Raw genomic sequence first — 27430 nt, 5'->3', positions numbered from 1 at the left:
CAGGTCTTCCTGGATGACAAAGAAATGGAAATTAAAATTAAAGAGGAAAATGTATGCTGTTGACAGGTTTCAAATAGATAATACAATTGAGAACCAAATTGAATACTAAATATTCAGCAGGGAGGTGAAAAAGCAAGTAAGGGGGGATTCAAGATGGTGGCAACCCAGTAGGTCTGAGTCTGTTGAACTCTGCCCAGAACCCAGGCAAAGTGGGGTACCTACCCTCCCCTCACCTTTTAAACACCTAAAAATATTTTTTTCTCTCAGCAACTACAGTCATTCTGCATCAAACTTGAGCAGTCTAATACATTTTAAGATGACTAAAGGTAAAAGATCACGGAATTCGCAACAGGCAGGGGCCCCTCCCCTGCTGCAGCAACAGATGCGTCCATGGCTGGCCCGGGGGACTTACCTGCAGAGGCAAGCCTGATCCCAGAGTTTGTCAAACTCCGAGACAAGATTGACGTGTCGATCGAAGAGATCTGGTCCAGGTGGAAGTCGATCTCGGTCATCCTGCAGAAGCATGACCGAGAGATCAAGAAACCCAGGCAACGGATGGAGGGGTGGAGCAACGGGCCGCGGCCTCAGAGACTGCTGCTGAATCTTCCGTGGGTCAGGTCCAGACTCTGGAAAATCGTGGACGTCAGAAAAATATTCAGTTACTGTGCCTTCCCGAACAGGACGAGGAAGGCCAGTTTATTGACGTTTTGGAGCAATGGCTCCCACAACTGCTGAGGCTGGAGTCTGAGTTAGGCTGGGTACGGGATGAGTGGGCCCATCGGGTTGCTGTGCACAGGTCCAGATCGGGCCAGCACCCCCACCCGGTCCTAGTGCGACTCCAGCACTACAGGGAAAAACAAATGTTGCTGGAGGCCTTCAGAGTTTTGGGGAAGGATCCCCAAGCCATGGGGTCCAAAAAGGGATCCAAAATAATGCTGTTTCAGGAAATTTCTCCGATTGTGGTGCGCAAGAGGAAGGCATTTCATGAGGTAAAGAAGTGTCTGAGGGATTTAAATATTCAGTACTCCATGCAATGCCCGGCAACACTGTGCTTCAGTCATGGAGGGTCTGTGTATAATTTTGGATTGCCGGAAAAAGTAAAATAATTTTTGGATGCTCTTAAATAGACTGATGGACTTAAACTATATGGACAATCACTTCATTTTACCCTCCTTTTTTTGCCTCCTCCCTCCCCCTTTCTCTTTTCCATCCTTTGCTGGGGGGGGGGGTTCTTTCTTTCAACTCTTTTATCTATAACTCGCTTGGTTATCTGATTGTTGGGGGATGTTTCTGAGTTTTGTTTTCATTAATATTTGCTGGGATTGTAATTTTATATATTTTATTTTATGTTATTGATTTGTTAAGAATGCCTAGGAGGGGGTGGCTTGGTTGCTCACTTCTAATTTTTGTATTATAAGACATTGGCATTTGTTTACCTTACTTTGTAATGTCTGGGTCGAGGGCATGGCTCTAGTTGGAAGGTGCTATGGTGGGATTACTGCAAGGTACAAGTGCCCCCTGTGGACAAGGGGGAAAGTCTCCTTTTAATTATGTCTTATGTTTCTTTTTAGGAGTAGTATTTAGTTGTTTTGATTTAGGTGTTTTAAAGGTTGTATTTTTACTCTTATGTGAATTGTTTATGGTTTCTACTCAATGCTGTTTGAGTGGGGTTCTTCCTCCTGGGGTGTCTCAGACTTTCTTGAATGATCATAGCTAGTCATTCGTTTAAATGGTGCACCTGGAATGTCAACGGGAGCCACTCGCCAATTAAAAGGAAAAAGATATTATCAAGTCTTAAAAAAAGAGAGTTGATAGGGAGCATTCGACGTTGCAGCAGGGAGGATTTGGTCAGGTGTTCTTTTTATCTTTTAGTTCAAAAAGTAGGGGAGTGGTCATTCTTATCCAGAAGAATCCTCCCTCCCAAATGCTAAGTCAGATGAAAGATAATTCTGGATGGTATATGTTACTTAAAGCCCTATTATATGGGGAGGAGTAAGGGATTTTGAATGTATATTGCCCCCCAGCACATCCTTTTAATTTTTTAACAGATGCGCTCTCCAAGTTGATGGCTCTCTGGGTGTGTCACATAATTATGGGGGAAGATTTTAATTATATTATCGACCCCGAGGTGGATAGGATACCTAGGAGTTCTGAGGTTATATCTCTGAGATCTAGGCAGTTGGCTGATCTGAATAGGAAGTTGGGACTGGTGGATGTATGGAGGTGTCTTCATCCTGAGGGTAGAGATTTTACTTTTTATTCAAAAACACACAAGTGCCATACCAGAATCGATATTTCTTTTTTACTTCCTCGACCTTTCTGAATTCAACATTTTCTTGTAAAATAGGAAATATAACTATTTCCGACCATGCAGCAGTGCATATGGATGTCAAGACTAGTGATGACAAGATGGGTTCCTGGCATTGGGCGTATGGACCTTTTCCTATTGAAGGATAGAAGTTCATAGACTATTTCTTGCAGGAATTTAAAAGTTTCTGGGGTATCAATTTAGGTACGGCCAGTAACCCATCAGTGATGTGGGAGACTGGGAGACTGCTAAGGCATATGCGTGGGGCTTGGTTATCTCATATTCTGCAACCCGGAAAAGACAAAAGGGAGAACAACAGCGTCTGTTTGAGGCCTACTTGAAAGCAGCTGAGACAGCGTATGTTAATAGGCCGTCCATTACTAAATTACAGCGGATTGCAGCCCTCAGGGCTACTTTGAATACCACACGTACTCAAACAGCAAAGAGGGAGATACTATTTGCGAAGCAGAGATTGAGCGCATTGATATTTAGCATACCTTGCCAGAAAGAAAAAGGCTTCCCAATACATTATGTCTGTTAAAGAAGGTGCTGGTACCCTGACTTATGATCCTAAAAAGATCAATGCAGCTTTTAAAATGTTCTACTATGAGTTGTATAAGTCAGAGGGCTGTGAGGATAGAGCAAGGAAGGTGGAGTCTTTTTTAAAAATCTGGTCCTCTTGGGCTTAACCTCAGAGTACGTATTGCTTTTGAATGCCCCCCTGACAACCCAGGGAGTGCAGGAGGCAGTGAGGCAGCTCCAGAGTGGTAAAGTGCCTGGACCAGATGGATTTCAGGCTGAGTTCTATCAAGAGTTTATAGACAAATTGGCCAGACCAAATTGGCATAATTATTCATACAGTCAGGGTAGTCTCCTGCCCTCCCTGAGAGAAGCAAATATCTCTCTCATTCTTAAGAAAGGAAAAGCTCCAGATGATTGTACTTTGCACAGACCTATATCCTTATTGAATGTGGCCTTTAAAACTCTCTCAAAAATGTTGACATTAAGACTGGAGAGGGTTTTACCATTTTTATAAAAGAGAACCACATGGGGTTTATTAAGGGTCGCAGATCTACTAATAATATCAGAAGAGTGTTAAACATGGTAAAAGTCTGCCAACAGGTAGCGATACCAGGATTAGTTGTCTCCCTAGATGAAGAAAAGGTATTCGATCGGGTGGAATGGCCATATCTTTTTTATACTATGGAATGGTTTGGCATTGGAAAGGTCTTTACCAAGTGGGTTGCAGTATTATATAACGACCCCAAAGCAACAGTGATTGCCAATGGCATAAGATCGGATAGCTTTAGTGTTGGCAGAGGTTGTCGTCAAGGATGCCCTCTCTCACCACTACTATTTACACTAGTGATTGAACCGCTGGTGGATACTATCCAAACTGACCCTAATATAACGGCCTTGGAGGTAGGATTGCGTAAGGATAAAATCACTCTTTATGCATACAACGTCCTTCTTTTCTTAAATGATCCATCGACATCTGTGACCCGCTTAATTCAAGTGGTTAACTTATTTGGTATGTTCTCAGGTTACAAAATTAACTTTATGAAATCAGAGGCCATGCCACTAGGAGGTCTTACCAGCATATCCAATTTTGCGGATGGATCCCGCTTCCCCTTTCGGTGGTCACTGGGAGGTTTTCTCTATTTAGGTATTTTTAATACCCCGGTATTTGGTCAGCAATACAAAGCTAATTATACGCATTTATTAGAGAAAAGAAGGCAGGACCTCCAACGTTGGGAAGATCCCCTGATATCTTGGCTAGGAAAAATAACTTTGGTCAAGATGAATATTCTACCTCGCCTATTATACCCAATGAGAATGCTTCCTTTAATGTTGCTGAGACAGGCGCTGCATAAGCTTTATGGTTGGCTTGGCTCCTTTACTTGGAATCATAGATGGCCCCTTATTAAATTAGGTAAGTTGCAGCTCCCACAAATAAGGGACGGTCTAAATTTTCTGGATTTCAGGAAGTACCAACTGAGTTCTCTGTTATCATATGTGGCCGATTGGGTCTCTTGTGACCCACAATCAATTTGGTTGGATATTGAGACTTTCCAAGCAAAATGTCCCCTCATCAATCTATTATTTATGGATCATTGTAAAAACTCAATTGTAATAAACACAATCAAAGCTTGGAGGATGATGCAACAGGATGAGGGTAATTTACAAAACCTTCCCCTTTTACTCCTATAGTGGGAACATTGGGATTTCAGCCAGGTTTGACTGATGCTGGATTTAAAACTTGGGAGTCCAGAGGCATCTCCTGTTTGGGAGATCTGTTCATGATGTCCTTCGAACAGTTGCGTCAGAAGTTCGGACGAGCAAGGACCTTTTGTGATATTTTCAAGTATGAGACTTCATACAAAAAAAAGACCACATTGATGACTAATCCTTACAAATCAGATATGAAAAGGAGAGTGCTTCAGCCGATGGATATACCCTCAGTCAGTACTCTCTACCACTCGCAAAGTAATAAGGTATTGAAGGACATGGAATGGTTATATAAAACCTGGACTCAATAATTATGGATGGAAATCTCCTCAGAGATGTGGGAGGACATCTGGGAAAATGCCAAGAGGATCTCTATCTGTAATAGAACTTAGGCTATTCAATTGAAGATACTTCAAAGAGCTCATATGGCACCAGAGAGACTTGCAAAGTTCAAGGCAGGGGCATCCCCAATGTGCCCTAAATGTAAAATAGAAGTTGGTACTTTCACTTATTGCTGATGGACATGCCATAAGATTCATAGATATTGGGACAGTGTAGCGAATGCCTTTGCAAAGATTTTGTGAACGGAGATTGAGGTGGACCCGGTGTCTCTTTTGGACTTTCCAAATTTTCCTTCTCCAGGTGCAAAAGGGAAGAAACTATTTACTACTATTCTTTCCTTTTGTGTGAGGAAAAATATTTTAATAAGTTGGATATCGGAAAGTCCCCCAGGACCTTTGAATTGGCATAGGATAGTTATGGAATATATTCCCCTGGACTTCCTTACAAATATGGTGTACCAAAAAATGGAATTATTTTATAGAACATGGCAGCCCTATTTGAACTACACCAATGTAGATGTACTGATCATGCTGTTTTGGACCTTTGTTTAGCCATGAGGATGATGTTGTCAGTTCGGGGCCCCTGGGACGAAGAATCCCATATTAATACGGGTTTTGTTATGACTTGATACAATTTTATTTTGAATGTGTATTTATTTATTTACCTTCTTTTTCTTTCTTTTGTTGTTAGTAATATATGATACTATAGTTTTTTTTATATAGAGAGTCTTCTTTCTTATATCTTATTTTGTGTTTTAGTAGTTTGCAGAGTATATTAGTAGTTAGTTTTCTTAATTTTATATTGGTGCTGTTATTATACTGTAAAGTGGTTACACTATTTTGTATTAGTTTTGCAATTTTGTAAAAAAACTCAAATATTTTTCTTTTCAATAAAATATTTAAAAAAAGCAAGTAAGAGAAGTGAAGAATGATAATGAATAAAAGACTGGCAAAAGAACATACAGGGAAGTCCCAATGCCTTCTACAGGCCCTGCAGAAAACTGCTGACCTGTCTGATGTTCAAGCTCTATTGACTAGCTGAACAACTTGAAAGGCAGTGATTGTCACAGGTGATAACACTCAAAGGAGGCCTAGGTTCCAAACTGACAACTGGCAACAGGTTAGTAATTGAAGGAAAGGGGTTGCGAGGGAGAGACTTGGTAGCATGGAACAGGGAGAGGCTTTTAGTAGTCTCCTGATCAGGCATTGAGTGCTTTTGAGTGAGGACTCTCTCTCTTGAAGTCTGAAGACAGCCTTGCATAGATTTATCTTTCATCCTTTCTGCCCACTACTGGACAAGTACCAAAGGCAGCAGTTGGGGGACTTAATTAGCATTAATTTCCCATTTAAGAACACCAACATCAAAATGGGCAAACCAATCATACACAGACTTAATCAGGGTGGAGATGGTCCTCACCCATCCTAAGGTGCAAGACTCCATTCAGTATCTTGAATTACAATCTGGAATATTAATATTTAATCACGTAACATTTAATTTTGAATCAATCCGTTGAAACTCTGCAACACTATACAGTCTGTTTCTGAATCCAGGAATGCTAGAGGGATATATGATGAAATCAAGAAAACAACAGGCTTGCTCTGACTGAGATGAGACCCACAGAGCTGGAGAAGGGCAACTAAAGAAAGAACAACGTGAATACACCTTTCTCTGGAAAGGACTTGATCCTGAACAGTTGGAGATCCATGGAATAGGTTTTGCCATCCTAAATAGCCTACTCCAGAAGCTAAGAGAGCAACCACTGGGAATCAATGAATGTTTCATGACTCTGCAAATCCAGCTCATCAAGAACCAACATTCCACCATCATCAGTGCTGATGCTTCAACTCTGGACGCTAAAGACGAAGTCAAGGAGAACTTCTATGCCCAGATAAGGAGATAAGGAGAAACTTCTCCAGCCAGGGAATGGTGAATATATGGAATTCATTGCCACAGAAGGCTGTGGGTGACAGGTCATTGAGTATATTTAAGGCTGAGATGGATAGGTTCTTGAGTTGAGTATCAAGGGGATGAAGGGTTATGGGGAGAAAGCGAGAGAATGCGAGAGAAGTTGATGTTCATTTATACTGCTGGCAAGTTTTCTGCCTGTTTGTCCAATGTAGTGATTGTAACAGTTCTTGCAAGGTATTTTGCAAATTACATTAGTTTTGCTTGTTGTCTGTATAAGGTCTTTCAAGTTCATTAGCTGGTGGGTTTGTGGGCTACCATGATGCCAAGTAGTTTGGCAGTCATTTCCAAGATGTTTTTGATGTAGGGGAGAGTGGCTAGGGTTTCTGGGCACATTTTGTCTGCTTGTCTGGTCATGAACATCAACTAGCCACAAAAAGACATGACCCACTCTCACTACTATCCTCACATACAGATGAGGAAGGACACCACTACAAATCTTCTCAATACTCACTGACACCTATAGGCGCAATATGGTAAAACTGACCTGAAAATGGGAAACCAACCCCATCCGACAGAGCACCATCCGTGAACAGCTGTACTTCCTGTAAGAATGTTTTAGGAAACAGTTCTACCCAAATGTCTTAAATACAAACCTCCCCTTAATACCCGACTAGCCAAATGAATAGCAGAGCAAAACAGCGCAGAATGCTTAGAGAAATTATTAATGATATTCACAACAGACTCCGTAAATACAGCCGGGAAATTTCATGCCAAAGACTTTACTCATGAATGCAACCATGAATGGACAGACACAGTACAACAAGTCATTGACATTAGACAGTGACAAACACAGAAAATGAAAAAAATTTGGATCTGCAGAAAAAAACTAGACAAACTCACACAAAATAACAACACAGACAACACAGAAGCATGGATGAAAAACTTACCTGACTGACCCTTAACAGACACTGAAAAGGCTGTCTTAGTGAGAGGATTAAATTACAACTTCCAGGATCCGGACAAAAAATATTTCTTAGCGGCATTAGAAACACCAGTGAAAGACAATGAACTCACAGAAGAAATCCAGCAAACAATTTGACACAGTCGCACCAACATTGAGCAGGAAAAAGGAAGGAAACACACTCGATACACAAGAAAGGCAAGCGCTAAAAGGACTGAAGAAAGATAAAAACATTGTTCTCCTACCTGCAGACAAAGACGCTCGACAGTCATTTAGATTGAACAGACTACATTAAGAAAGTGAATCCACTGCTTGCAGATGCTAACACTTACCAACAAGTGCTGATAGACCTGGCCCCACAACTAGAGAACCGAATCACAGCCCTACTCAAAGAACTTCAAAAATCTGGAGAATTAAATTAGAACGACTTCCGAAAAATGAAACCAGACGGATCCAACACATCGCGCTTTTACAGATTTCCCAAAATTTACAAACCAAGAGTCCCCCTCAGACCCATAGTCTCACTACCTGGAACGCCAATGTACAGATTGGCCAACAAGCTACACCAAAGACTAAAACACTTAGTAGTAGACTCAAGCCACGCCATCCATTCCAGCAAAGAATTCCTGAAGACGAAAGACACAAAAACAGAAGAGGATGACATAATGGTCTCCTTTGATGTAACAGCCCTAGTCACATCCATCAACATTAACCTGGCCAAGGAAATACTGACTACACTATTAGAAGAACCACAGACACAAAACACCACTAACCTTATCAGCATGGACAATATCGTTAAGCTAATAGACCTATGCCTTACTACTCACTTCACTTTCAACAGCAAAACCTACAGACAAAGTAACGGAACACCCATGGGATCCCCGATATCAGGGTTCTTAGAATAGGCAGTAATGCAGAGACTTGAACAAACAGCTCTGCCAACCATCCAACCCAAACTCTGGGTCCACTACGTGGATGACACTTTTGTCATCACTAACCGAAACAAATTAGAGGAAACTATCAAGACCAACAATGATACCCTTACTGGCATAAAACTCAGTAAAGAGGAGGAAAACAACAACAAACTGCCATTCCTAGATGTCACAGTAGAGTGGATAGCCAATGGAGAACTTCAAACCAGCGTCTACAGGAAAACAATACATACGGACCAAATACTGAACTACAGAAGCAATCATCCCAATACTCACAAATAAGGCTGCATTAGAACATTATTTCAATGAACCATCACACACCGCAGCACAGAGGAACTACAAAGAGCAGAGGAAAATCAATGATATAGCGTATTCAGAAAGAATGGGTACCCAATGAACACAGTCTACCGATGTCTCAGCAACAAACCCAAACAAGTAGACAATACACGCCCAGAAACCCTAGCCACTCTCCCCTACATCAAAGACATCTCAGAAATGACTGCCAGACTACTCAGATTTCTTGGCATCATGGTAGCCCACAAACCCACCACTAAAACAACAGCGAATGAATTTGAAAAACCCTGTACAGACAACAGGCAAAACTAATATCATTTACAAACAATCTTGCAAGAACTGTAACAAATACTACATTGGACAAACAGGCAGAAAACTAGCCAGCAGTATACATGAACATCAGCTTGCCACAAAAAGTCATGACCCACTCTCACTAGTATCCTTACATACAGTTGAGGAAGAACACCAGTTTGACAGGGACAACACATTCATCCTCGGTCAATCCAAACAGAGATATGCTCGAGAATTCCTAGAAGCCTGGCATTCCAACCGGAACTCTATCAATAAACCGATTGACTTGGACCCCATTTGCCACCCTCTGAGAAAAAACAGGAAATGACATCACCACAGGAAATAACATCACCAACCCAAGAAAATCTAAACACACAAATAGAAAGGGGGTCATTAATACGAGTGCTTCACCGGAGGCTCACTGATGATGTTACCTAGTGTGCTAATGAAGCATCTGAAAATGAACCTTCCACTCAGCGAGCAAACTTACATCTGGCAATTGCTATGATAGGAACATTTTGGACCTTTAGTTATTTATTCATGGGATGTAACCATCAGTTTCAGGGCCAGAATTCATTGTCCATCTTTAGCTGCCCATGCAAAGCTACCTACTTGAGCTGTTGCAGTCCATTTGATCTGAGATACACCACAATGCTATTAGGGAGAGAGTTCCAGATTTTGACCCACATACTGAGCAATATATTTCCGAGTCACGCTGGTGAGTGGCTTGAGGGGAAACTTGCATGTATTTGTGTGCCCATGTATCTGCTGCAACAGACGCAAAAAAATGCTGGTGAAACTCAACAAATCTGGCAGCATTTGTGGACAGGCAAATGGGTTAGTATTTCAAGTCCAGTATGACTCTTCAGAATGCAAAGGGGTTAGAAAATGGTATAATATGTACCATTGTCAGAGCCAGTATAGTAGTGTGGGTAAAAGATGTTGTAGAGCCCCGATGCAAAAGACAAAGGGATTGCTCATATGGTGAAGGAGAAGTAGGTATATAAAATGCATATATATCTATTGCATTTGTCCTTCTGGATAATAATGATCATAGATTTGGAAGATGCTGTCTAAGGAGTCGTACGTTAAGTGCATCTCATTGAGTGTAGTGCATTTGTAGATTATGCATTGGTAGTGGAGGACATGGAATTGATGTCAATCAGTTTAGCTGCTCTGTTCTGGATGGTGTCATGCTTCTTGCTATGGAAGTTGTACTCATCCAGGCAAGTTAGGCATATTCCATCATACTCCTTACTTATACTTTATAGATGGTGAACAATTTTTCAAGAGTCAGGAGGTGAATTCCTCACTGCAGGATTCCTAGGCTTTTGACCTGTTCTTATAGTTACAGGATTTATATGGCTAGTACCATTCAGTTTCTGGTCAATCCTGACCCAGTGATGTGTGTAGTTGGGGGGACTCAGCATTGGTAATGCCATTGAATCTCATGGGATGATGGTTAGATTTTCTCTTGGTGGAGATGGGCATTGACTGGCTCTTCTGTGGTGTAATATTGTTTGTCACTTGTCAGCGCAATTCTTGATATTATCCAGGACTTATTGCATTTGGATGTATACTGTTTCAGTATCTGTATCAGTATCACAAATGGTGCTGAATATTGTGCTATCAACAGCAAACGTTCCCATTTCTAACCTTAGGATAGATGGAAGGTCATCAGTGAAGCAGCTGAAGGTAATTGAGATGGTTGGACATATCCTAAGGAATTCCTTCGAGATGTCATGAAGCTGGAATTGTTGATCTTAAACAACCACAACCATCTTTCATTTTGCTAAGTATGACTCCAACCTGTGGAGATGATGGCCTCTGATTCTCATTGAATGTAATTTGCTAGGACTGTATGATGTCTCACTTGGTAAGTGCAGCCTTGGTATCAAGAATGGTCACTTTCATCTCCCCTCTGACATTCAGCTGTTTTATTGACATTTCAACTAAAGCAGTAATGAGATCAGAGTGATTTTGCCAGGACCCAAGCTGAGCCTTAACAAGCAGTTTATTGTTAAGCATTGCTGCTTGATAGCATGACCCCTTCTATCACATCAGTAATGATCGAAAGTAAACTGATGGCATGGTAATTGGTTAGGATGGATTTGTTCCACTTTTCATGTACAGGATATAGCTGGACACTTGACCATGCTGTTGGATAAATATCAGTATTGCAACAGTGGTGGAACAGAGTCAAAAAGTGTGTGCTGGAAAAGCACAGCCATTCAGGCAGCATCCAAGAAGCAGGAGAATCAACGTTTTGGGCATAAGCCCTTCATCAGGAATCACATTCATCACATTTATAATGAAGGGCTTACGCCCGAAAAGGCAATTCTCCTGTTCCTCGGATGCTGCCTGACCTGCTGTGCTTTTCCAGTACCACACTTTTCGACTCTGATTTTCAGCATCTGCAGTTCTCACTTTCTCCTCATAACTGAGGTAGTACAGCTTGGCTAGTGGTGTGGCAAGCTCTGGAGCATAAGTTTTCAGTATAATTGCTGGAATGTTGCCAGAGCACATAGACTTTGAAGTATCCAGTGTTATCAGCTGTATCTTGATGCTACATCTGTGAACCGAATTCACTTAATAAAACTTCTGCAATATTTGGAACTTCTGAAGGAGGAGAAGGATGATATGGATCATCCACACTGCACTACTGGCTAAAGATTCTAGCAATTGTTTGTAACATTATCTTTTCCACTAGTCTGGCTCTCCCAATACTGAGAGTAGAAATATTCATGGAACCTCCTCCGGAGTTTACTTATACGCCACCATTCATGACTGGATGTAGCAGGACTGCAAAACTTAGATCTGATACGTTGGTTATGGAACTTCTTAGCCCTGTCTATCATTTGCTGCTTAAACCGTTTTGTAACTTCATAGATTGACACCACATTTTCTGGTATGCCCTCTGACATGCTCACCTGCACTTTTCATTGAAACAGGATTGACCCTCTGGCTTGATGGTAGTTACAGAGTGAGTGATATGCCAAGTCATGAGTTTGCAGGTTGTTTTGGAGTATAATTCTGCATGCTTCTAATTGATCACAAAAACTCATGGATGCCCAATATTGAGTTGCTAGATATATTTGATAAAGTCAAACAATACAATGGACATTATGCTCAATGTGATGTTAGAACTTTTTGTCTCCACAAGGACTGTGCAGTGATTATTATTCTTGATATTTTATAGACATATGCACCTGTGACAGGCATATTGGAGAGAATGATGTCAAGAAGGTTTTTCCCCCTTGTTGGTTTCTTCACCACGTACCATTGACCCAGTATAGTCACCAGCATTGTTAGTAACGCTGCTACCGAGCTGATCTTGATGATTGCCTGAAGAATACATTCTTCTTCAGTAATTCCTCCAAGTGTTGTTCATCATTGGGGAGTACTGATTCATCAGTACAAGCAAAGGTGCAATAGCTGGTATTCAGCAGGATGTTTCCTTGCCCATATTTGATCTGAATTGAAAAGTGTGGAGCTGGAAAATCACAGCAGGTCAAGCAGCAGCTGAAGAGCAGTAGACCTGACCCATCGAGCATAACCCCTTTATCAGGAATGATGAAGGACTTATGCCTGAAACATCGACTGAGTCAATGTTAAAGACTTTGGGCAACTTACATCTGATTGTATGAACGGTGCCACCACTCTGCTGATGTAAAGAGGACATACCCAAGTGATGGTGATAGTGATGGTCTGGGACATTTTCTGTAATGTACAATTCAATGAGTTTAACTATGTCAGGCTGTTGCTTGACTCGTCTGTCATACAGCTTTTCAATTGCCACCAGATGTTGATAAGGAGGACATCACAGGATAGATGGGGCTGAGTTTGCAATTGTTATTTCTGCTGCCAGGTGGTCTGTCAGGTTTCATTCTTGTTTGAAATTTCTTTGCCGTTTTCTGTGGCTGAGTGGCTTGCAAGGACAGTTCAGAAGTCTGTTAAGAATCAACCGTGTAACTTTGAATCTCGAGTTGCATGTAGTCCAGATCAAGTAAGGATACAGTTTTCCTTCCCTGTTAATGAATCAAATAGGTTTCATGACAATAGACAATGGTTTATAGGATTCAAATCACTGATTTTGCTATTGATTTAATTCACGTTGAAGGATTTGAAGTGATGCTATGATTGCAAAGAGGCATTATGGTTATATATCCAAAGCTACAATTGTTTGAAGTGATTATGGCTGGAAAATTATTTGGAGTTTCTTGTGCTCTGTCAGCACTTATTTGTTGGAAGTGTAATGGAAATCCAATTTCACATGTAAATAAGGTTCTCATCACCTTTCTGATGAAGCGTTAGCAGCAGATGGGGAGCAGTTCCCAAGAATACCAAGGCCTATTAGTGTGAAGGGAAAATCTCCCCCATTCTCTTTTAACTAATCCTAAAATGACCAGATGCATCTTACTTTGGGTTACTAATATTTTTAGTCACTGAGTATTATAAAACCTGATTCTCACTGGAAGGAAAGAGACATTGTCAAAACTTTGGTCTTGCACTCATCAAAAGAGACACAAAGTAAGGGTGCTTATTGATTGGTGCATCAATTCAATTCAATTTTTATTTATTCTTCATGTTCAGTTTGTCCCTGAATAATAGAAGTTTTATAATCTTTCACTTAACATTCTGTTATTGTGTTAGATTTTACTGTGAATTTTTTTCTGCATTAAATGTTTGAACTCCATGACTAAAATAATTCACTTTTCCTTTGCAGCCTCTTTCTAATGGTTCTATTGACACTAATAATAAAATGAATGAAGTTGTGGAACTACAAGAATTACTGGACAAGCAGAATTATGAGATGACACAAGTAAAAGAGCGACTATCAACATTGTCTGGTCAGTTAGCTGAAGTGGAACAAGATCTAGAAACAGCCAGAAAAGACCTGATTAAGTCAGAAGAAATGAGTACTAAGTACCAGAGAGATATCAGAGAGGTAGGAAACTGAAAGCATTTTCTCTTGAAAAGAAGTTAAACATTTTCTCATATCACCTTTGTTTCTTTTATTAATCACCAAAAATCTCTGTACACTTTTTCTTAACCTCTCTGCTAAAGAGAATTTCTCCTCTATTACTTTGTCTGGACCACTCAAAGTTAAAAATCACGCATTACCAGGTTATAGTCCAACAGGTTTATTTGGAAGTACAAGCTTTCAGAGCGCCGCTCCTTCATCAGGTAGCTGACAAAGGAGCAGTGCTCCAAAAGCTTGCACTTCCAAATAAACCTGTTGGATCATAACATTGTCTTGTGATTTTTAACTTTGCCCATCCCAGTCCAACACAGGCACCTCCACATCATAGTCCACTCAGGACATTGAACACACAATGAAATCCTCAACCTTCCCTACTCTAAGGAGATCATTCATAGTTCTCTAACCCAGTCATGTATCTGAAGTCTCACTCCTGGACCCATTCTGTTACATTCCTTTGTGCATCCCGTCTAAAGTCTTCATTCCAAAATTAGACACTTTACTCCAGTTGCTTTTTTTTGTTTTTCTACTCCATGTCTCAAATTATAAAGCCCAGGGTTCTATATGCCTATACATTTAATTCCAAGTCATTAACATATATCACAAAATCAGCAGTCTATCGCCTAATGTTTTGCCCGCTCATTCAATCTATCTATACTCTATTGCAGATTCCTTATGTCTTCATAACAATATGCCTTCTCATTATTTTTGTATCATCAGCAAATATGGATACATTACATTCTGCTTTTCCACCAATTCATTCATATAGGTAGTAAATAAATAATTGAGGCCCTTGAACCGATCCTGTAGCACTCCACTAATTACATATTTCCAACCTGAAAAAGACCCCATTAATTTTAATTTCTTTTTGTTAACTCATCCTCAATCCATGCTAATACAGTTTTCAGTTCATTCATGAGGTAATCCCTTATGTTTGCCCATCCCCAGTTGCTGTTGAGTATTTGGCAGTAAGCTGCCCCCAGTTCCATGAGCTGCATGTTGAGCAATAATCTTTTATATGACACCAAGATGAATCCATACTGAACATTCAAATACACTGTATTGACCGGCTCCCCTTATCCACCCTGTTTATTATATCCTCAAGAAAATTATCTGTCCATGAAAGCTGCTGACCAATCAGAGGCCAGCAACTCAATACTGTCATGAGGAGCTGTGGGAACTGCCAGTAATGCATGTGCCAGAGGCTTAGGACTGTAGGGGTACCCAAGCAAACATGAGGGCAGAATAATTTACTTGAGGGCAGAATAGTGCACATTTTGGAGGATATGGTTTATCATCACACTGCCAAGCACCTATCCTCCACGACAAACATACACACGTTCTGCTGCCACTTGCTAGGAATCCAGCGTCAGTTTCCTCCACCATCTGACTTAACTGAGAGGCTTTGATAACTCCTGTTGGCTGAAGTGGGCCCACCTCTGCAATTAAGTGGGCCCCACCAGCATTAACTTCCACCCACTCTTTATGTCTATTATCATCCAGGGAGTTTTGCCTATAATTGCTTTATCTTTCACCTTTCAGAAATATTGCTAAATGACACACAAGCTCTCTTATCCATAAAGGTAATCCATTGTTCCATTATCATTTTATCTGCCAGTTTTTCACTTCAACTTACCAAGAACCAGTCCATTCGGAGCAACTGAAGTTACTTGTCCTCTGGCTGTATATTTTTGCTTTCGCTGGCTCCTTTTTATTCTATAGTTAATATAAACTGTATGATACTATCAAAACTGTTCCCTGAGGGATCTTTTACTGGCTATTGGTCCACATGACTCATTCCCTGGAACCAGATCCAGCAATGTCTTCTTCCTTGTTGAGCCAAAACATACTGATCAAAATAATTCTTCTGAATGCACTTCAGGAAAACTTTCTCCTGCTCTAATTTGTACACTATTGTTATCACAGCCTACATTGAAATAACAACATTTTGCTTGCACCAGAATGTCTAAATAAAGCATAGTAAAATTGGCTTCATTGATTTTCTCTAGGTAATCGCACAGAAAGAGGATATGGAAGAAAGGATAACTACTTTGGAAAAGCGGTACCTCAATGTGCAGAGAGAATCAACTTCATTACATGACATAAATGACAAACTTGAAAATGAATTGGCAAATAAAGATGCATTCTTACGCCAGGTTCAGTAAATTTGTTCATTTGAGGTCATTCTATGAATGATATGTCACTTTCAACATTGAATTTTAAAAGGAATGTTCGAAGTTGAAGAAAAAACATACCAGCAAAGATCAATCTATTTCCTTGTCTCTGCTGAAATATTCTTATCATCAACAAATTGTATGAAATATATTTTTAGAGTTTTTTTTAATAATTCAGTAGACAAAGATCCCAGTCTGTACATTACCAAACATTTCCTAGAACAGTAATTCATAAGGAACTCTCTATTTTCAATGGTTATGTATATGAGGTGGTGGCAACATTCGTCCTATTTAGTATATTTAACTGCTTATCTGTTAAAGGTAGGTATATTAAGGTATGTTAATAAAGTAAGTGCAAAAAGTTTGGAAAGAATAAGAATGCAATTGGAAGCTATGAAGTATTTTGTATACAAGATGAATGAATAGAATTTATTCTTCAGAAGATGTTTCAGGATTTCAGACATGGTACTTTGAAGATTGTTAAGTCAGAATTACTTACAGCTGCACGCACTGATCAGCATAAAATAGGGAGCAAAATGCGTGACTAGAAAGACATAGGACAAAGTGTACTTTGCAAATATCTTTTTTTTTGTCAGTAAAATTGGTGGCTGGCAGGCGAGAAATGTGGGCTGGGGCACATTAGTTGCCTTTTGGGTGACCAAGGCTTAAATGTTGCATTTTTAAGTATGCCAGTAAATGGATGCACACATGGCCACCTGAAGCAGATAGGACTGCTCATGTATACAAGAATGGAAGAGCTTGTGTGGTGCTGTGGTAGTGTTCATACTTCTGAACAAGGAGGCCTGGGTTCAAGTCCCATCTGCTTCAGACGTATGTCTGAAAAAGTTGATTAAAAATATCTATGCACCTATAAATCTGAAGTTGTACATGGTTTTGGCATGGCTATGTTTGTGTATTGTGTAGAGTTAGCCACTTCATTATAGAAAGGACATTAAAATACATACACTAATTAAAACATAGATTTACTTGGAATATACCAGGAATGTGTTGAACATACCATAGATTTTTCAGGAGGCATGGCAAGATGGAAGGGAACACTTTGCTGGGGGGGATGCAGGGAGTGCTTGATAACCTCCTGCTGCAGTAATAATGATGAAGATTTTGAAGCCCTCTTTAAGTTGCTATTTTAAAAACTCATTCAAAGGTTGTAGCCTTTCCAGGCTGGGCCAATATTTATTGTCCATCCCTTGTAAACATTGAGTGCCCTTCCACCTCTATGGGCATTTTGCTGAATGTCAGAACAGTCCTTCCATTTTGCCAGCTTTCCGACCTTCTGCCCCTTATGTTTCCTCAATGTTTTAGCCCTTTGATTATTCACTATTTCTGAAATGCAGTTTGTGTTTTCTAATGAGAAAACAGACAAACTATTTGATGATATCTCCACTGTCTCCTGATTCCCCTTGATAATGTTTTCTGTCTCCACATCAAAGCTACCCATGTTTACTTTTGCTACTCTCCTTTTTATATACTTGTAAAAACTCTCTACAATTTGTTTTTTTTATATAAATGTCAAGTTTCTTCACAGTTTTTAATGTTTTCACTTTTGTGTAATATTTTGATTCCCCTTACATTTCTCTTGATAGAACGCTCCAAATCTTCAGACTCAATACTATTCTTTGCAGTATTATAAGTGGACTTAGAACTTGATGAACACCTATAAAATGTTAACTAATTCGATTTCCAATATTGTTTACTTCATAGTTCATGCATGTTGATTAAAATTGTAAAAATATAGATAGGCATGCAATGATAATGCTGCATCAAGAAATTTGCATCAGAAGTTCAAAAGACCATATAAACAAATTAAATAGGATAAGGCCACACTAATCATAAAGAAAGTTGTTTGTTACTCATTACTGATTTGATATATAAAAGTAAGGTCACTCTACTTCAATAAATAAAACTGTCAATTTCATCTTTTGTATATTGTAGATTAGGGGTTAGTTATTTCAGTCCGCAGCTGATTAGTATGCAGTTCAAAACATAAGCTGTATGAGTTGGATTCCAGTTACTTGGGACCTGTCTCCTCATCCTACTCCTGAGATGGCAGGCAATGACACAACATCACTATCAAACGCTGCCAAGAAACCAGCTCATGATGAAATGTCAGCAGACAATAAGGTGACTTCAGAACATGACTTTGAGCAGAGTATAGATGAATGAATAAATGAATGTCGTACATCATATTATTATTCACTTGTGGGATGTGGGCAATGCTGGCTTTGCCAACATTTATTGCCCATCCCTTATTGCCTTTGAATTTAGTGGAGTTCTAGGCCATTTCAGACAGCAGTTAAGAGTCAATCACGTTGCTGTGGTTCTGGAATCACATTCAGGCCAGACCAGATAAGGACAGCAGATTTTCTTTCCTAATGGATTTTATGAGCCAGATGGTTCATATATGACAATTGGCAATGGCTACATAATTGCCATAAGAGAATATTTTTGGATTTAGCAGTGAGGTTATATGACACTTGGCATTGGCTGCATAATTGCCATTAGAGAATATTTTTGGAATCAGTAGTGAGGTTATGTCACTATTAAATTGTGAGATATTTTTGAGGTGAAAAATATTTTTTATCGAGCACAATTGTTTGATTCTTCCTCATTTTTAATGATGGTGTATACAGCCATTGTAATGTTTGATGGGATTCATGAGTTATATGTCCATGTACAGTATATGTAATTTTCACATTTTTAAACTCAAAATGTTGTGAAATATCATGATTCACCAATAACAGCTCTCTGAAACAAACACAGACTCCTCTGAGTTAAGTACCAGAAGAAGGTGCAGGACCTGCTGCTGGCTGTCTTAAGTAACATATGTTAAAAATATTTTTTCAATTAGCTATCAATAAAGGGATACTCTACTCCCACCACATCTTCCCCACAACAAACAAACTGTGCTTAGTGAAGATATAAGCCAGTCCAGAAATTACCCCTTCCAAAACTTTGTTGGAAATCTCATCATTTAGTCATAATCATGGAGTTATACAGGATGGAAATAGACCCTTTGGGCAATTGCATCTGTGATGACCAGATATCCTAAACGTATTTGCCAGCATTTGACCCATATCTCTCTAAAACCTTCCTATTCGTGTCTCCATCCAGATGCCTTTTAAATACTGTAATTGTACCCAACTCCACTACTTCCACTGGCAGATCGTTTGATACATGCAGCACCCGCTGTGTGAAAACGTTGCCCCTCAGGTCCTGTTTAAATCTTTCCCTCTCCCCTTAAACTTATGCTCTCTAGCTTTGGACTCCCCTCCCCTGGAAAATAGACCTTGGTTATTCATCCCATCCATGTCCCTCATGATTGTATAAATCTCTGTAAGGTCATCCCTCAGTCTCCAACGCTCCAGGGAAAAAAGCGCTAGCCTATTCAGGCTCTCCCTATAATTCAAACCCTCCAAAACCAGTAACATCCTTGAAAATCTTTTCTGAACCCTTTCAAATTTAATAGCATTTTTCCTATAGCAGGGAGACCAGAATTGAACACGGTATTCGAAAAGTGGCCTCACCACTGTTCTGTACAGCTGCAACATGATGTCCCAACCCTATACTCAGTGCACTGACCAATGAAGGCAAGCATGCCAAAAGCCTTCTTCACCACCCTGTCTATCTGCAACTCTACTTTCAATGAACTATGCACCTGCATCCCTAGGTTTCTTTGTTTGGCAACACTTCCCAGGGCCCTACCATTAACTGTATAAGTTTTGCTTTGGTTTATCTTACCAAAATGCAGCACTTCACATTTATCAGAATTAAATTCCATCTGCCAATCCTTGGTTCATCGGCCCATCTGATCAAGTTCCCATTGTGCTCTAAGATAGCCTTCTTCACTGTCCACTACACTACTAATTTTAGTATTATCTGCAAACTTAATAACCATACCTTCTGTGTTCATATCAAAATCATTTTTATAAATAGTGAAAAACAGTGGACCTGCACAAATCCTTGCAGCACATTGGCCTTCAGTCCAAAAAACAACCCTCTACTAACACCTTCCATTTCCTACCTTAAAGCCAATTTTGTATCCAATTGGCTAGCTCCACCTGGATTCCATCTTATCTAACCTTTCTAACCAGTCTACCATGCAGAACCTTGTTGAATACCTTGCTGAAGCCCATATAGACAAGATCTTCCTCTCTGCCTTCATCAATCTTTGGGGTCACATCTTCTCAATCAAGTTAGTGAGACATGATTTTCCATGCACAAAGCTATGTCGACTATCCTTAATCAGTCCTTGCTTTTCCAAATGCAATTAAAACCTGTCCCTCAGAATCTCCTCCAGTAATGTACCACTCACATCTGGCTCACCGGTGTACAGTTCCTTGGCTTTTCCTTACCACCTTTCTTAAATAATGACACCACATTAGCTGCGGCTGTCCATAATATGAATATCTCAGCAAGGGGCCCAGCAAACTTTTCCCTTGTTTCCCACAAAGTTCTGGGAATACTCTGATCAGGCATTGATGACTGCCAGCATCTCCTCTTATGTAAAAAGGACATTTTTCAAACATCACTATTTATTTCCCCAAGTTCCCTAGCTTTCATGTCCTTGTCCACAGTAAATACTGACGTAAAATATTCATTTAGTATCTCATCCATCTCATGGTGGTTCCACACATAGATGTCCTCATTAATCTTTAAGAGGCCCTATTCTCTCCCAAGTTAAACTTTTGCCCTTAATGTATTTTTAGAATCTCTTTGGATTCTCCTTAACTCTGTTTGCTAAAGCTATCCCATGTCCCCTTTTTACCCTCCTGATCTCCCTCTTAAATATACTCCTACTGCCCTTATATTCTTCTAGGGATTCACTCAATCCCAGCTATCTATACCTGATATATTCCTCCTTTTTCTTGACCAGAGGCTCAATTTTTCTAGTCATCCCACATTCCTTACACCTACCAGTCTTTCCCTTAGTACTAGCAGGAATATACTGTCTCTGAACTCTCACTACCTCATTTTTGAAGGCCTCATACTTTCCAACCATCCCACTACCTGTGAACAGTCTCTCCCAATCAACTTTTGAAAGTTCCTGCTAATACCATCAAAATTGGTCTTACTCCAATTTAGAACTTTAACTTTTAGATCAGGTGTATCATTTGCTATGGCTATTTTTAAAACTAATAGGATTATGATCACTTGCCCCAAAGTGCTCCCCCAGTGACACCTCAGTCACTTGCCCTGCCTTATTTCCCAAGGGAAGGCCAAGTTTTGGTCCTTCTTTAGTAGGTACATCCAGATATGGAAGAAGACAGTTTTCTTGAACACACTTAACAAATTCTTCTCCATTCAAGCCCTTAACACCGGCAGTCCCAGTTCCCTATGTATGGAAAGTTTAAATCCCCTACCATTACACCCTGTTATTCTTATAGGTATCAAAAATGTCCTTGCATATTTGCTTCCCAATTTTCCACTGCCTATTGAGGGACCTGTTGTACAATTCCAATAAGGTGATGATCCCTTTCTTATTCCTCAGTTCCACCCTTATAATTTCACTGGACGTTTTCCTAGGAATATCGTCCGAAGTACAACTGTAGTGTTATCCTTAATCAAAAACGCCACTCCCCCTTCTCTCTTGCTCCCCCTTCTATCCTTCCTATTTCATCTATGCCCTGGCACATTAAGCTGCCAGTCCTGCCCCTCCCTGAGCCATGTTTCTGTAATAGGTATGATATCCCAGTCCCATTTTCTCAACATGTCCTAAGTTCATTTGCCTTACCTGTCATGCCTTTTGCATTGAAATAAATGCAGTTTAATTTGCTAGTCTTACCTTGTTCTTGCCTGCCTTGACTTTTTAACTTGATCCCCTTACCTACTTTACCAGTCTCAGGCTTATCTCTTCTCTCATTATCTCTTTGGGTCCCTCCACCCCCCCACCCCACCACACCCCTACCCACCCAGTAGTTTAAAGCCTCCCGAACAGCACTAACAAATCTCCCCAAGGATATTCAACCCCTTCCAATTCAGGTGCAACCCATCCTTCTTATACAGGTCACTTCTACCTCAGAAGAGATCCGAATGGTCCAAAAATATGAATCTTTGCCCCTTACAGCAGCTCCTTAGCCATCCATTCATCTTCCCTTTCCTCCTAGCCTTACTCTCACTAACACATGGCACCAGGAGTAATTCAGCTGTAACCTCGAGGACCTTTTTTTAACCTCCTGCCTAATTTTTATATTCTCTCTGCAGAACCTCATCTTTCTCCCAATCGCTGTCAACAGTACAGGCTTCTGCTCGTCACTCTCCCCTTTCAGAATGCACGAGAAACTTCAAAACATCCACACAAAAGGTCCCAAAACTTTACCAAGCAATGTTTATTTACTCTGGTGCAGCTCAAACACTTAAAATTCTTCACCTTAATGCTTATCTTTAGATATGAACTATTTGATACCTTTTAAAACTTTGGCTCCTGCATATGCCTCCATTGCTCCCAAACTGAACAGATTTCTAGTACACCATTGTTACATGTTCTTGTAGGTACTAATTTACCTACCTTGTCAGCCAATCCTGACCATTTATGGGAATGTATTCCTTAACTTGGAGCATTAAAGTGCACTTTCTACTAATGGAATGGAATGATTGGAACATTGGTCTCTGGGTCTTTTAATAATTCAAGATCTTAGAACAAATCCAAGCTGTTATTATGTACTGTAATTGGCATATTGTTAACATTATTCTTAATGAACACTTCAGTCAACTTATGAAGTCAAAAAGTTATTTGTTATGCTTTGTTATTAACTATTAGGTTCAATGTACTCATAATTACCCTGTAATAGATTTGAGTAGTTTTGACATATCAATACTTAAGAATATAATTTTCTGTAGTTTGGGTAATGCATGTCGTAAAAGCTATAAGTTATAGGAAAACTACATTACAGAGACAATAATATTGGGATTATGTTGAACACATTTATAAAGTATATTCATTTTAGATAATTATAATTTATTTATAAATATTAAACTCTTCAGTGTAATGATGTAGGAAAAGTCTATTATCAGATACTTATTTAAACTAATATTCTGCATTTCTGTTACATGGAAATTTAGCTTGAAGATAAAAATAGACAGTTGCAGGAACGTCTGGAACATGCTGAACAGAAGCTACAGCAAACGATGAAGAGAGCAGAAACATTACCAGAGGTAGAAGCTGAACTTGCCCAGAGAATTGCAGCTCTGACAAAGGTAACTGCACTGATTTGAAGATTACTTTAATCAAGACCTTATTGTAATATCATATTACTAAGGTCTGTGCCATCTCCCCCAAAAGCCTGCTGATAACTTGCTTGATAAATTGTTATAAAGATTTTAAGGAAGCTTTTGTGTACTATTTCACATTGGTCACATTAGGAGAACTACCATTTATAAACAAATGACACTTCTTGAATATTGTTCATGTGAACTTGCATATATTTTGAATCCCTATGACCTGTAGTGCATATCTCAAATGTCTGATCCAGGAGAAAGTGAGGTCTGCAGTGGCTGAAGAATCAGAGTTGAAAAGTGTGGCACTGGAAAAGCACGGCTGGTCAGGTATCATCCAAGGAGCAGGCAAATTGACATTTCAGGCATAAGTCCTTCATTATTTCTGAAGCAGGGCTTATCTACTCTCCTGCTCCTCAGATGCTGCCTGACCTGCTATGCTTTTCCAGTACAACACTTATTGTGTCAAATTATGACCCCCTTAGCCAAAATATTTAAATGCCCTTGTCCCTGTGATAAATGAAGAATCCAATAATAGTCTTCTAATGATAGAATTGAACCACATTCATTTTATTTTATTTTAAATTGGGTTCTTAAGTTGTAGGACTTATACAATTATTTAGAAGTACGTTATACTTCAGGAAGCCTTCTATGATATTTTTCCCAAAGACAAAAATGAAATATTAAGAGCAGTTGTTGGGGGGGATCCAAGATGGCGGCGACCCAGCAAGTCTGAGTCTATAGTGCTCCTCCCAAGACTTGGATAAAGTGGGTCACCCACCCCCACCCACACTCACTAAATCATTTATAATAGCTGTTTAAGTTAATTAGTTGTTTAATATTAAATTTAAACAATCTAATGTTTAGTAAAAATGACCAAAGGGAAGGGAGCCCGCAGCTCTGAGCAAGCAGGATCCCCTCCCCCAACCTCTCCAGCTGCAGCAGAGGCGTCAACAGCCGCCCCGGGGGACTTACCTACAGTGACAAGCCTTGTAGAAATGATCTCCAAACTGGATGCGAAGATTGACGCTTTTATTGAAGAATCCCGAAATCGATGGGACTCACTCTCGGCCACGCTGCAGAAGCACGAGCGAGACATCCAGGAAATCGAGCGCCGAGTTGGAGGGGCGGAGTTAAAGGCCGCGACCTCTGAAACTACAGCACAATCGGCCATGGATCAGGTCCTGACTCTCGAACAGCGATCCCGGACCTTAGAGAATCATATTGATGACCTCGATAATCGAGGTCGTCGAAAAAGTATTCGTTTGCTGGGCCTTCCCGAACGGGAAGAGGAAGGCCAGCTTACAGCATTCCTCGAGCAGTGGCTGCCACAGCTTTTAAATCTGGAGGCTGGATCAGGCCAGGTAAGGGTAGAATGGGCCTACCGGGTCGCAATACGCGGGCCCGGCTCGAACCAGCGCCCACACCCGGTCCTGATCTGGCTGCGGAGCTATAGGGAGATGCAGATACTCCTAGAAGCTTCTAGAAATCTTGGAAAAGACCCCCAAGCTATGATCTATAAAGGATCCAAGATCATGTTATTCCAGGACTTTTCTCCAGTTCTGGTCCGAAAGAGGAAAGCATTCGACGAGGCGAAGAAGCGTTTAAGGGACTTAAATATTCAGTACTCCTTACGCTACCCAGCGACGCTACGTTTTAACCATGAAAGATCCGTGTATAACTTCGGATCGCCAGAAAAGGATAAGGAATTCTTGGACTCTCTTAGATAAACTGTAAGAGATAATGGATGTTGGTTTGGCTTCCCCCCTCACCCCGCTTTGGTTTATATCCCCCCTTTTTTTTCTTTTTTCTTACCTGACTGTTTAATATTATCATGGGGGGTGGGGAGAGGGATTTGATTTTCTCCCCCCCTTGGGGTTGTTTTCTTTTATTATTTTATGTATATATGTGGGTATGTATGTGTATATATATATATGTGTGTATGTGTGTGTGTGTATATGTATGTGTATAATATATATATAAGCTGAGGGTTTGGTTGGTGTTGGTAGGGGGAGGTGGTTACCTTATTCTATTTTACCTCTGTCTTTAGGAGTGGGGTTGTTTCTCCCTTGTTATTTTGTATTACTATATTTTATTATTATTTGTTAAGGTTGTAATTTTATAGTTATATGTTTATATATGGTATTAACATAACCAAATATATCCAGGTGTTGGTATGGGTGGGGGTAGGGTGCTCACTGTTAACTCTAGCTTTGTATTATATCTGAATTCTCCTCATTTTATTGAGGAGCGCCTGGGTCAAGGGTGGGGCATTGGTTTGGAGAGGATATGATGGACTTTTGGAGAGGAAGTGATACCCCTGGGAACAAGGGGGAAAATCTCCACTTAGATACGTTTTTTTATATTTATAAATAGCTTTTTATTATACTGTTGTGAGTGTATTAGAGAGCCTTTATTTTTGTAAATTTTATATACTCTATGCTCGGGATGTTCTGGCTAGGGTTTCCCCTCCTGAGGGATCTCGGATTTGCCCAGATGATTATGGTTGATCAGTCGGTTAAGTGGTGCACCTGGAATGTCAAGGGGAGTAATTCGCCAGTCAAAAGGAAGAAAATATTATCAAATCTTAAGAACGAAAGAGTTGATATAGCTCTCCTACAGGAGACACACCTGTCGGATAAAGAACACTTGAAATTACGACAGGGTGGATTTAATCAGGCCTTTTTTTCTTCTTTTAGCTCAAAAAGCAGGGGAGTTATTATTCTTGTTCGGAAGAATTTCCCTTTCAAAATCCTAAATCAGATAAAAGACGAATCTGGACGATATATTTTGATTAAAGCCCTCATAAATGGAGAGGAATATGGGATTTTAAATTTGAACTGCCCTCCCCCCCCCCCCCCCCCAGCACACCCCTTTAAATTTATAACGGAAGCCTTTTCAAAATTGATGGCTTTTGGTGCCCGTCATACAATTATAGGGGGAGACTTTAATTGTATTATGGATCCGGAAATAGATAGGAATCCCAAGAGTACTGCAGGAGTATCTCCCAGATCTAGACAATTGGTGGATCTGAAGAAAGAATTAGGATTAGTAGATGTATGGAGATGTCTTCATCCACAGGGCAGAGATTTTTCTTTCTACTCCAATCCACATAAATGTCATACCAGAATTGATATGTTTTTTGCCCCCTCGATTTTTTAAAAATTCCATATCATCCTGTAAAATAGGCAGTATAGCAATTTCCGACCACGCTGCTGTATATATGGAAACTAAGGCGAGGAACAATGGGACATTCCTCGGCATTGGCGTATGGACCCCTTCCTAATGAAAGATAGTAAATTTGTAAAGTACTTCTCTCAAGAATTTAAAACTTTTTTAGAAATTAATTCAGGTACAGCTAGCAACCCATCAATGATGTGGGAGACCATCAAAGCTTATACATGAGGTTTGATCATCTCCTACTCAGCGACCCAGAAAAAATTGAAGGGAGAACAACAGCATCTGCCTGAAGCTCGCTTAAAAGCAGCTGAAACAGCATACGCTGATAGACCTTCTATTATTAAATTGCAAAGGATTACGGCTCTTAGGACAGCTCTAAACACTACGCTTACTCAAACGGCTAAGAGGGAAATACTATTTGCAAAACAAAGGTTATATGAATATGGCGCCAAACCGGGTAGATACTTAGCATTTCTTGCAAAGAAAAAAAGGCCCCTCAGACTATTACGTCTATCAAGGAAAGTACGGGTATTTTGACTCATGATCATAAAAAGATTAATGCGATCTTTAGAGAATTTTATTCTGATTTATATAAAT

General features: G+C 40.0%; 1 protein-coding gene across 12 annotated transcripts in view; it reads left to right on the top strand.

Annotated features, from left to right (window-relative positions):
* Window positions 1-27430, top strand: part of ppfia2 (PTPRF interacting protein alpha 2) — a 549829-nt gene that overhangs the window by 322577 nt on the left and 199822 nt on the right. For all 12 annotated transcript variants that reach the window (XM_072551614.1, XM_072551612.1, XM_072551613.1 and 9 more), the window contains 3 exons: window positions 13992-14213; window positions 16256-16402; window positions 23501-23635. In XM_072551614.1, coding sequence (XP_072407715.1) covers window positions 13992-14213; window positions 16256-16402; window positions 23501-23635 — 504 coding nt within the window. The remainder of the gene's footprint in view (window positions 1-13991; window positions 14214-16255; window positions 16403-23500; window positions 23636-27430) is intronic.

Source organism: Chiloscyllium punctatum, chromosome 32 (assembly GCF_047496795.1).
Source record: "Chiloscyllium punctatum isolate Juve2018m chromosome 32, sChiPun1.3, whole genome shotgun sequence".
Classification (NCBI taxonomy): domain Eukaryota; kingdom Metazoa; phylum Chordata; class Chondrichthyes; order Orectolobiformes; family Hemiscylliidae; genus Chiloscyllium; species Chiloscyllium punctatum.
The sequence above is the reverse complement of the archived record's forward strand: the minus strand, read 5'-3'. Positions and strand labels throughout refer to the sequence as shown.